We start from the raw sequence: 12,435 nt of genomic DNA on the forward strand, positions 1-12,435 counted from the left end.
TTAATAAATAAGGAAGCTTCCTTGGACTGTGATAGGGTGGAGTAAAGCTATGCTGGGAAAACTAAACTGAATGCTGGGAGAAAGAAGGCGGAGTCAGAGAGAAGCCATGTAGCCCTCCAGGATGAAACTTTGCCAGAAAGCCACATCCACATGACAATACACAGATTAATAGAAATGGGTTAAATTAAGATGTAAGAGGAAGCCAATAAGAAGCTAGAGCTAATAGGCCAAGGAGTTTGATTTAATTAATACAGTTTCTGTGGGGTTATTTTGGGTCTGAGCAGCCGGGAATAAATAAGCAGCCTCGTACAACAGGCTTGGCTGTCTGTGTCATTCTAGAAATGTACTTTGAAAACTATGTGAAGACTGCATTCTTTAGATAAAGAATTCTACTCTCTCATCAACCCTTAAAAAGAAATCAATGCCCCAAATCAAAGAGAAAAGTAACTCAGTATTAAATATTGAGACAATTGTTTTAAAATAAATGTATTCATGGAAGACAAGGACGAATGACCACCTCTCCCATCCTTCTTGACTAATTCCGTACTTTAAACTATGGTCATGTGGCGCACGCCTTTAATCCCAGCACTCGGGAGGCAGAGGCAGGTGGATCTCTGTGAGGTCGAGACCAGCAAGAGCTAGTTCCAGGACAGGTTCCAAAACCACAGAGAAACCCTGTCTTGAAAAACCAAAAAAAAAAAAAAAAAAAAATTATGGTCATGAAGCTAAAACGTCAAGTCATTTGCCTTTGGATTATCAGGTAGAAATCAGAATTAGAGACATTAGTGAGACTTACCCAGAAGTGTTCTCATGTCCTCTGGACTTGATCTTCATAACATTATCAAGCTCTCTACCTCTTATGAAAAGAATGTTTGGATTAGATTCACGGCATTTCCATAGAATTAGATATAAATCACCCTTTCTATATCTTTAGTGATTAATTCAAGCTTTTGGAGAAAGTTATTATCCTGATATCAAATATGTTTTAGTATAAAATTTATCAAGTAACACAGTTAAATAAATCTCCAAGATTTCACCATGCTACCTAAAAGTGTAAATTTTGATGCAATAACAATACACTCTTCAAAGTGAATAACAGGGCTGCAGAAGGAGGACACAAAGGAGAGGAGACATGTTCAAAGCTGCGGTTCCCTGCACGCCGCTGAGAAGGTCACCAGGTAAGCCAAGGGGAGCCTGAGGACTCAGAGATAACAAGGTAGTTCTCACCTTCTGCTGCTTTTGTCTGCTGTGACACTCATTTTGGGAACTGGTCTGAGGCCTTGGCTTTATTGGGGAGAAAAAGTCATCAGAACTTATGTCAACACCAAGGAAATAGTGTCTTCCACACAGGAGCACTGACACACATACGGCCTCATGCAGACTATGGTTGAGTGTACAGGGTCAAGTCAGATGGGAGCCCAGAAGTGGTCATCTCTCTCCCATCTCTACCCAAAAAACTTTCCCTGACAACCAATAGCAGAGGAAAGGTTCTGTCCAATTGAGTATATAAACCTCACTTAAGAAGGCTCCTTGCCTAGCAGTAGATGACCAATGCAAAATGAACTCAATGGTGTTTTAGAATTTGCTTGTTTTGTATTTGACATTTTTTTTTTTTTGCTACAAGCCACATATTGTACAGCAATTACTCAGCCAATGGGATGCGGTAAAGGCTGAACCGAAGAGCTAGGCTCTCTTTGTGACTAAGTGGCTGTCCTTTCCTGTAGGTTTTTCACCGTAGCTACCTCTCTTTCTGTTACATATTTGAAAACAGTTTCCCACTGCCAGGCCGTGTTTCTCTCTCCTAGGTAAGCTCAGAGATCTGCCTTCCTGCAATTATCTTTATCAGCAGGTCAGTACTTAGGGTCCAGGCATAGAACATTTCTAAACTATTCACAGATCTCCAAGGACCTGCCCAAAGCTGCTGCTCTGGTTTTAACCCAGTCACCCACGGTCAGAACAGTTGACAACAGCATAGCCTGGAACTGACAATTTAGAGGCCTGAGTTTCTTTTTCACTTAGAGCAAAATTCCAGACCCAGGCCCATAGGAACTGCAGTGTCTGGTGTATGTTATCAGATCAAGAGCCATCAGCTTCTCCCTGACTGTTTACGTAGGTTGCCTGGTTACCTGGAAACCTCTATGCTTGCTAGGAAAAAAGTAGTGGCGCGCTGATATAAACAATCTATGCCCTATTCATAATTTTACTGAAAACAAACCTTTTAGCCCTTTACTAATCACCTAATAATGTAGCACACTAACCTCCCCACAAAGAATCCCCTGAGGATTTACTTCCTTTCACTGGACATGTACTGGCCACTCCCATGGATCTGTGTGTGTATGTGAAAACTCTTATCTGATTTTCTATGGGGCAAAATAATTCTGTTCCTGGAACCTGCTAGGGCTGGGGAGTTGCTGGTTTTAAGGGTATACATGACTGAAAACATTTGTAATGGGGAGGACAAGGAAAAACAACATAGAACTAAGACCAGTGTAGGACAAGGGAGAAAAAGAAAGAAGAATGAGAAATGACGGACTGGAGAGAGAAGAATAGAGAATCACACAGATGATTCCTCTTGTGAGTAGATTTCTTACCCCTTGGGTCTTTACCCTCAGATTTCTAGCCTCCCTTTAGCTATTTGTCATGTCCTTAATTGAACCCTGAAAGGGAGTTTTAAAGGCAAGAACTTTTAAGGCTTTCTAAAAGTTTTTATTTTTACTAGTCTTTTGAATATTATGATTTTTGATTTTGTGTTTTTATACGTGTGTGTGCGTCGTGTGTGTGAGTGTGTGTGTGTTTGTGGTTTCCTGTGCTTTTTCATTGTTGTTTTTTTTTCTTGTTCATTGTTTTTTATTTGCATTTTTTTGTTGTTTTTCTAAAGGTAGAAAGGAAGGAAGGAACAAGCTGTTGAATTTAATAAAGAGGTGGAAAGAATCTGGGGGAAAATGGGAGAGAGGAAACCGTGATCAGAATATATTATATGAATTTTCAATTAAGAAAACTTACATCAAATTGCCTGCAATATTTGCAATATTCTCTGAAAACTATTGTGTTGGCTAGTTTTATGTCAACTTGACACAATCTAAAGTCACCTGAGAGGAGGGAACCTCAATGGGAAAAATGCCTCCATAAGATGGGATTGTATACAAGCCTAATGAGAATTTTCTTAGTGATTGATGGGGGAGGGTCCTATCCATGGTGGGTGGTGCCATCCTTGGGTTGGAGGTCCTAATTTCTGCAAGAAAGCAGACTGAGCAAGTCATGGGGAGCAAGCAGGCAAGCAGCACCCCTCCATGGACTCTGCATCAGTTCCTGTTTCAAGGTTCCTGCCCTGCTTGAGTTCCTGGTTTGCCGATGAATGGTCCTGTGGAAATGTAAACTAAATGAACCCTTTCCTCCCCAAATTACTTGGGCCATGCTGTTCCATCTCATCAATAATAACCCTAACTGTGTAAATGAGAATGTGCCTGAATGTGGTGTCTGATGTTTCTAGAAACAACTGACCAGAAAGGCCTTTGCTTTAATTACCCTTGGCTTACCTTTGAGGGTTCACATATGTGGTGTGTTCATGTGTGTATAAATTTATGTGCATGCCATGTATGCATGTGGACATATGTGTACAAGAGTATGATTATGTGCTTGTGAATCCCAGAGGTCAGCATTGTTTCCTACTCTATTACTTTCTACCTTACATCTCTCATTGAAGCTGGAGCTCACAGATTCAGTTACACTGGTTACTCAGCAAGGTCCAGGCATCCCCCTGTCTCCTACTCCTTAAGTCCTAGGGTTTCTGATGCTCCCCATTTACCAGTGATGGGGAACTGAACTAATGTCCATGTGTTTGCACGGCAGGTATTTTACTGACTGAGCCATCAGTCTCTCTACCCCATGTTCTAACTTCCTATCTTAATTGATTTTCACAGTGGTACTTGATTTAAACCAGTCTTCTTCATGTTTCTCATTTTGCACTTTTTCCTTTACATTTCTTGATTCACATGAAAAAATGGTAAGTGTTTTTATTACTTAAGAAAATACAGAATGAGAGATTTCGTAGAGAATTTGCATGGCCACCCTTTAGAGATGGCAGGTATTGTATTCCTTTAATCCACTATTTCTGATAAATCTAAAGAGTTCATCTGTAGCAGACAGTATAGTGTAACACGCCCAGACTGACAAGGTTTAAAAGGCTAACCGAAGGAAAGACACATGCCAATGAATGTATTTTACCTACCCTTTCTCTTTGTCCGTCCTTTGATGGATTTTCTTAAGACTTCCAAAGGCTGGATTGCTTTAGAACATTGGAGTTGGGGAAAGAAAGTGTGTGAGAAACTCAGTGGCATGTTCAGCATCTTTTAGGACAGCTGAAGATTACTCACAGCAGGAATGAGATGCAACAGGGCCTAATGCACTGGAGAGTCTTAGAAATGCCTAATTCAAGCAGCATAAAATGTCCAAGAGACACCTCAATATCGAGATACCAACCATTACTCAGTACAACTTAATCAGTTTGAAAGCAAACCTTTCCCCCCAATCTCAGCCTTTCCTTTGGGGAAGATAGATTAGAGGGAGGCTAAATTTAATATATGCTTTGAGATTTTAACCTATTTAAGCACAAAAATTCTTTCATGCTAGGTAAAAATCAATAATTGATCAACACTTTAAATGGAAATATTTTGAGGACTTGGAGAAGTTATTCCCCATAAAAGTTTCCAGGGTGTCCTGAAAGGGTCAACATCACGACTTTAGTACCTTGTGCAAACTTATCACATAGAATGAAACTTTAGTATACAAAAATTTAATCATTATAAGAGACTATTGTTTGTCCATTACTATAATCCAAGCACCTGAAATGCTGAGGCAGGAGGATTGTGTGTTTGAGGCTGACTGAGGCTACACGACAAGACCTTCTCTTAGAACAATAAAGAACTGAAGGCTAACCAGTCCCCTAATACTACACAACCAAGTGCTGCACATTGACATTTAACATTTTTATCCCTGATTGATTTCATTGTGACAAAATTATTGGCACATTAAATCATCTATAATACACCAGCACACCACTGTGACTGTTACTAAGAGCGCTGTCCGTCATAGAGACTTTGCTGTGTTTTCCGGATCAGAAAGCTGATAGGGCATCTGACAGGACTGACTTAGAAGACTAGGGTATCACTCCATGCACACACTGGCACAGATAAATAGTTTTGAACAATAAATGTGACAGCAGAAATAGCTGTCATCTTATAAAAGCAAGTTTAATGTCTAACCAAACGCAAAGTAAGTGGCCAGTCTGGCGAGAAGTGCAAGAAATCTCAGAGACCCTTAACCTTTGCCACTCCTGACAGCTCAGAAAATGTTACTTAATTGAACTGTCAGAAATTGTATTTCTTTTTATGTGAAAAATGATATCAGTAATGAAAAGCCAAATTTCTAGTTTGTCACTGTCCGTTTAAAATTGCAAATGCATCTTTCAAAGACTACTAATCACCAATTAACCTGCTTCAAAATTTTCCAGTGTCTTTCAACATCAAGATATTTACAAATACTTATAAAAAAAAAAAACATGAGAAGTGTGACCAAGATCCCATCTAAGAAGTGCCTTCTACATTTTAAGGACTTCAATTTTGAGTAGTTCCATTCCCAGAACCAAAGTGCCTTGTGGTTAATATACTCACTCCAAAGCTGCCTATAGTAACCAGTTCTTTTATTTTTTAATATGAAAGGTTGTGTAGAGATCACCTAAGCCACACTCTTCTCCTTATGAGATGAGGAAATTAAGGCACCTGACCAGGTCACCGAGATTCACAATGGTGGCAGAGCCTCTACTGTGGCACCCAGCCTTCTCTGACCTTACCCAGAGTCTGTGCCGCCAGACCGCCTGACCCTGGCAGGAAAACTCAAGGCAATCAGAGGGTCACCCGAAGTGGCCTGCCTTGACAGACTCTTACCCTTTGGCATCTCCGTCCATCTGGGTGTTCATATAGATGAGACTTTCAAGACTCTGGGCTCTGGAAACAAAAAGAATTGCAATAAAAACTGCATGTTGAACTGAAATTGTGTGGTATATTGAAAGGTCAGATATAATAAACATTTTCTATGAATTGCTCATTTACTCTCATTGAATGGAAGAGCAGAGATCCTTCCGGGCAATTATGTCTGAACTAAATGTCCAATGCCGGGAGAGCTAGCCCATCTGCTGGTGTGTTTGTCTGCCAGAGGATACAGCTCCCTTCCCACCACCTCCACCATCTGAAGGAACAAGGCAAACAGTCTGAGACACAGGATTTCTAGAGCAAACAGACACACTTACCTTTTGTCTATCTGCTGTGCCTTCAGGTTTGCTTGGAAGAGGCCGTCAAGACCTTGATTTCTTTAAATATATTGATTAAAAATCTCATCAGTAATAATGACAGATGCTTAACTCTAAAACACTTATACAAGTTGACATGTAAGATAGAAGCCGGCTGGGAAAGATTAGCTATAGTCCTGGAAATTGCTTTATTCCACACAGGTGTTTCCCCAAACTCCCAATTTAAATTACAATAAGCCTCTAAGGACATGGAACCAAAGAGATAAACTAGGGATATGCAGACCATGATAGTCCGTAGGAATGTTGTTTAGGTCCATGAAATATTTCCTTTTTAATTTATCTTTTATTCTTTTCTAAAACAACAAACAAATATGTGTATGAATGTTTTGCCAGTCTGTCTGTGCACGGTGTGCAATCCTTGGTTCCTGCAGAGGTCAGAAGAGAGTATCAGATCTCCCTGGAACTAGAGTGGAGAGCTATGAGCCACTATGTGGGTGCTGGAAAACAAACCAGGTCCTTTGAAAGAGTGAGTACTCTTAACCTCTGAGCTGTTCTCCAGCCCCTGTTCTCTGTTTGCTTTCTTTTTCTTTCTTTCTTTCTTTCTTTCTTTCTTTCTTTCTTTCTTTCTTTCTTTCTTTCTCTCTCTATCTCTTTCTTTCTTCTTTCTTTCTTCCTTCCTTCCTTCCTTTCTTTCTTTCTTTGAAATTGAAATATAATTACATTATTCTCCCTTTCCTCTCTGCCACCCCTCCAATATACACTACTCTCTCAGATCCCTGGCCTCTGGCATCTTTTTCTTTAATTGCTGATGTATATATTTTATTTTAACATAAACCAGTATCAATAGAGCTATCCATCATGTAAGACATTTCAGGGTATCCCGAAAATGCCCAGCAATACTGACTCCCAGTTTCCATATGGCTTCCTCAATTGGTGCCAAAATGCTGTGACAAGACATTTTCTCTTCCTCTTGCCCTGGTTCCTCCACTGCCTGTGCCTCATGAGGTCAGTCGCATCTGCTCATTCACACCTGCATCTATAGCTCCTGATCTGAGAAGATGAGGAAACCAAAGAGCAGCAAATCTAGGTGACTTGTTGGCATTCAACCCACAGCTCACTGTTTTCAAGACAGCACATGAAAACCATATTCATAGCATCAGGTCAATGAAATCAGTGGACATTTCTTTTTGCTTTCTTCCCTTTGTTATCTGCTGATCCTCTCTGCCTCCATCATTAATTTATCTCTCCTAGAATATTTTATTTTCAATTGCAAGTGATTCAAAACTTAGAGATAATAGTAATAGAGATATTAGTGGTTCAACTCCAAACATTCAGCAACCAAGTGAAATTGTATGCACTTAAATGTGTTAAAGAAACCAGAAACTTTGGTATATGTATAAACATACAGCTCTTTTAAATTTCATGGAACATGAAAATCAAAGATACGTAAATATTAGCGCTTTAATAACTGTTTATTTATCCAAGCTCTTAATCCAAGATTTGTGAGATATTACTGACTAGTCAGATAAGTTGATCCTCCTCTGAAACGGAGCATTGTTTGTAATTCTGGAAAGATGATAAAAGAAATCACAATGTTCAATACAACAATAACATGAAAAACGGACCTTTTTTAACCTCACCTGTTCAAGCTTTTGTTCATTCTAATGAGATTGTCCAGTTCTTCACTTTGGGAAGAGAAAATAAAATCTAATATTAGTTTAAAAGCAAAACAACAACAAAAACAAAACCCTTCCCAGAGTCAAAGGGCAGATTAACCCTAAAATAACTCTGAGTACTCAGAAACAGAGCACAAACCCCCATGTTAATTATCTGTGAATCCAGCACCAGAACGTAGGTGATTCACTGAAAGTGGCTTTGCCCTTGAATGATAAGACTGAAAGCTGAGAATGGACAGAGAAAGGTTTCGAAAAGAGTTCTTGGCCCTGACAGGAAAGAGAAACGAGTAATATTTTACCTCATGGGAAACAAACTGCCTCGCGCCCAAACATAGTGTTTTGTTATTGTGTATTTCTTGAAATGCTACCTGATAAGCAAAGACTAGCTAAAAATTTGTTTCTATCCCAAGGGAAAGGGCAACTGTGAGAATCCTGTACATTTAGCCCCAGACCTTTGTGGCTGGCGTGAGCCACAATGATTCAGGATTCAAGTCTCTGGTGTGTATCAAAAGTAAATTAGCATAAATCATAAAAAGACACTTGGTGGTACATTAAACACGGTGGAGACAGCATTCTGGATGAAGAACCCAAGCTTTCAAAATGACTGTAAATTGATAAAAAGCTTTAGATATTAAGTTTCGCCATTGTCTTTGCCACAAATTAAATGCCCTTCATCAGATAGCAAAGCTCTCTAGTCCACAAAGAGCAGCTGGGATAATGAAACTCTTTCTGCTCCCTTTAGAGAGATTTCCCTGGGCATGTGAAAGCAGTGTTCTCTCTCTGTGGCTAATGTATGTCTCTGTGAGATTTGTGCCAGTGGCTAGGGGCAGGGGCAGGAGAGCCGAGCGACTGCTGCTCCCCCTGTGTGGCGTGACTTAAGCCACATTGTCACTGCTCCTCGGTGTCACTGACTTGTCCTGCCCTCAGTCTCCAGCTGGAAACTTGTTCCGTCATTAACAAGAACAAAATATTAACCTGGGTGTGGCTTGGTCAGACCTGTAACCCCAGATACTCAGGAAGATGAAGCAAAAGTATCACAAGTTCAAGACCTGCTTGGGCCACAGAGTGAGCACAAGACCCAGCTGGGAAACCTAAAGAGACCTTGATTTGAAATTTAAAAAAAAAAAGGGGGGGGGGGCTGGAGAGATGGCTCAGTGGTTAAGAGCATTGCCTGCTCTTCCAAAGGTCCTGAGTTCAATTCCCAGCAAACACATGGTGGCTCACAACCATCTGTAAAGAGGTCTGGCGCCCTCTTCTGGCCTTCAGACAAACACACAGACAGAATATTATATACATAATAAATAAATATTAAAAAAATAAATAAAAAAAGAAAAAAAAAAGCTGAGGCAATCTGAGACAGATCACTTTCCTGCCATGTTTAAGGCCCCAGTTTAAGTCTCAGTCCTGAAGAGTTTACTTCGAAGTGAATTAATAATATTAGAAATGTAGGCGCTTAAATGAGAGAAGAATGAGACTTGAACACCAAACATGGCACTTTCTGTAGTCTCCATCCAATGCAAAGGTCCTATTAGCTGCCCAGAGACCCACGAGTCACTGTCCCCTCTGGCCAGGTAATGGCGGCTGTTGTGAGAGGGTCTCACTCTGTAGCCCAGGCTGCCCTTTTCCCTCAGCCTCCCAAGTGTTGGGTGTGTGCCAGCACATCCAACCTTTGCGACGGATGGGGGTGGTTTGATTTTTAGTGAGATAAACTCCAGTAAATCCTTGTCATTGCTTAATTACATTAAATGGGGGAAAATTCTTGCATTAAGGACTGAAGCAATGAGATATTTGCATCCAGGGTTTTCATATTCTTGCATTAATGTTTAAAGCAATGAGATATTTGCATCCAGGGTTTTCATATTCTTGCATTAATGTTTAAAGCAATGAGATATTTGCATCCAGGGTTTTCATACAGACAAAGCTGCACGTTAACATGTAAATGATCTTTGGTGACAAAGTAATGTCCCCGAAGATGAAAGTGAGAGAGGTGACAGATTAAGAGAAGACGACACGCTTGTGCAGATGGCAAAGGTCAAAAGCAAACAGACTCTGTGCACCAGAAATACCAGGTCTATAATCCCTGAGACAGGCAAGAGCCACACTCCACGGGGTCACACAAGGAAAACTTCACAGGGCAGCTCATTTGTGACCTGAACCTTGAAAAATGGTAGGGTTTGACTAGATAGATATGGTGGCATTGAGACTGATGGAGCGACCACGTGGAGGGGATGACAGAAACAAGTGTGTCTGGGAACTGCAGAAAGTCAGTGGTCTAAGCTGGTGTCAAATATGGGATAAATACGTGGGTGAAGTCGGAAATGATTCTGGAGCTGAATTATTCTCAATCCGGTTTAGCAGACATAGTTATATGTAACTTGGTGGGCAGGTGGGAGTCATGACAGATATCCACAGAGAAGTATCTGGCACTCAGGGGCAGTAATGGGGCAGAAGGAAGAGAAGCTTGAGGAGTATAAGTGAATTTGAATAGCCATGCTAGCCTCTTATCCTGGACACAGTGAGGACTTGAACTGTGTCCAGGTGTATACAAGAGACAGCGTAAATGTTTAGGTTATACAAACCTATACTTCACAGAGTGTGAAGGGATGGAAGAACTGAGAATGACTGGAAAGTCAAGCCTGCGGGGATGGAAGAACAGAAGTAGAAAACAGAGTATCTGTCAAGAAAGTTGGTCACGGTCCAAGGATATTTGGAATGGAGGCACTAAGGGCAAAAGCAAGTGGATATCTGGGCTAGCAACACAAATATGGGCCTGGAAATCTGACTGAGACCCGAGGTCATTAGGAAGAGAAGACAAAATGAATGACCAAGATGAGCATTTATAAATGTCAGCACATCCACTATGCACATATACTTACAGAGGGACACTGGGAGATATTTCTCTCCTTAATTATTTACAATAAGCAGCACGGGGATTGGTTCATATTTAGAAATTGCAGGGGCAGTGGTTAGCTTTTAGATCACAAACACAAGGGGGAACATGAGTTTGAGAGCCTTGGGACCTCACCCCTTGTCAGTCTTCTGAAGCGAAGCAGCCACCCTGATGATGTCATCGAGATCCTCAGTCCTTCAGAGAACAGAGAGAGAAGATCAGCAGGCAAGGAGCTAACTGTTGGAACTACACTTCCTAGCATGGCTGGTGAAGGGAAGGTAGGCCACAGTCAGGAGTGCGGAGCTGACTGGAACGATGAGTTGGTCCCATTGTTTCCACTCACGGTGCACACAGACACTGACTGCTTCAGAGCACAGGACCATTAAACCCCCACAGAGGATACACCGGTGTCACGTGACATACACAGCGCAATGTGGGAGGTGATGAGAGTTTCGCAAAAACTTGTCAGTGCAGGGGAGTCAGATTCTTCCCGAGTCTAAGGTATCTGTGTCGTCTGTGCTTCAAACTGGGGCTCTTCTGAGAGCCAAAGGCATTTTACTTTGGAAAATATCTTAGCCATTTGTTTTTTTTTTTTTTGTTTTTTTTTTTTGTTTTTGTTTTTTGCTTATTATATGATGGGACTATGAAACTATAAAATAGCAAGGTTATAATCTTCCAGTTTGGTTTTTTTAAGAGAAAAAATTTCTGGGCTGGAGAGATGGCTCATCTGTTAAAGACAAGGCTCACCACCCCCCAAAGTTCCTTTTTTGAAATTATAATATAGTGACATTATTTCCCTCTCCCTTTTCTCCCTCCAAACTATTCCATAACCCCCTTGCTGTTTTTCAGATTCAAAGGCTCTTTTTTTCACTAATGGTGCATAAGTACAAACTATTCAGCTTGTATAATGAATTTGTATGCAACACAATTCTAAGGCTGGCTGACTGTTCAGTATTGTGTGTACTTCCCTAAGGAAGACCATCTCTCCCATATTCAGCCTTCCATATGAAGGCTGACTGTCCTAGAATTCACTGTGTTTACCATAATGGTCTCAAACTTGCAAGAATCCTCTTGCTCCTGCCTGATAAGGGCTGGGATTACAGGCATGTGCCACCATGCCTGACTTTTAAAAAGAAAAGCTATTATTTTTCCTAAATAATAAAGAAGAAATGCAAGCAAAACATATCCAGAATGAATGCTGCTAACCTAGGTAGGATGTATAAAACAGGTGTAAATCTGGACCATGTTGGGGAAATGCTTCCTTACCAAGTTAATCCCCATGAAGGGTGAGCCTGTCCCAATGCTGCAGGACAAGCTACGCACAACTGCCAGGACCAAGGGACAGCTTTGGCAGTGCAAGTCCGACTGAGCAAAACTATTTCCCATTGTTCATTCACGCCCACCCAGCAACAGGGTCTTATATATTGAAGCAAGTCAGGAAACACGAGACCAGCAAACCTCCTTCCTGCAAGGACTTTCATCCCATCCTCCCATCCTGTCCTTATGCTCAGACAATTTGGAATTTGCAATGTAAATCTTCAGACAAATTTAAAGAACAAGAACCT

The 12,435-nt window shown here is 40.9% G+C and overlaps 1 protein-coding gene across 5 annotated transcripts in view; it reads right to left on the reverse strand.

The window, feature by feature from the left end:
• LOC130884656 (SLAIN motif-containing protein 1) overlaps positions 1 to 12,435 on the reverse strand; it is a 192,383-nt gene that overhangs the window by 96,685 nt on the left and 83,263 nt on the right. For 4 of the 5 annotated variants that reach the window (XR_009058103.1, XR_009058104.1, XR_009058102.1 and 1 more), the window contains 7 exons: positions 11,006 to 11,065; positions 7,945 to 7,989; positions 6,305 to 6,364; positions 5,943 to 6,002; positions 4,229 to 4,285; positions 1,228 to 1,284; positions 797 to 856 (listed from right to left, as the gene is read on the reverse strand). Coding sequence is in view for 1 of the 5 variants with exons in the window: in XM_057785819.1 (XP_057641802.1) it covers positions 797 to 856; positions 1,228 to 1,284; positions 4,229 to 4,285; positions 5,943 to 6,002; positions 6,305 to 6,364; positions 7,945 to 7,989; positions 11,006 to 11,065 (399 nt within the window). In the remaining 4 variants the exon portion in view is untranslated. The remainder of the gene's footprint in view (positions 1 to 796; positions 857 to 1,227; positions 1,285 to 4,228; positions 4,286 to 5,942; positions 6,003 to 6,304; positions 6,365 to 7,944; positions 7,990 to 11,005; positions 11,066 to 12,435) is intronic. The other variant, XR_009058105.1, reaches the window with a different exon arrangement.

Source organism: Chionomys nivalis, chromosome 12 (genome assembly GCF_950005125.1).
Source record: "Chionomys nivalis chromosome 12, mChiNiv1.1, whole genome shotgun sequence".
In the NCBI taxonomy this organism is placed as follows: domain Eukaryota; kingdom Metazoa; phylum Chordata; class Mammalia; order Rodentia; family Cricetidae; genus Chionomys; species Chionomys nivalis.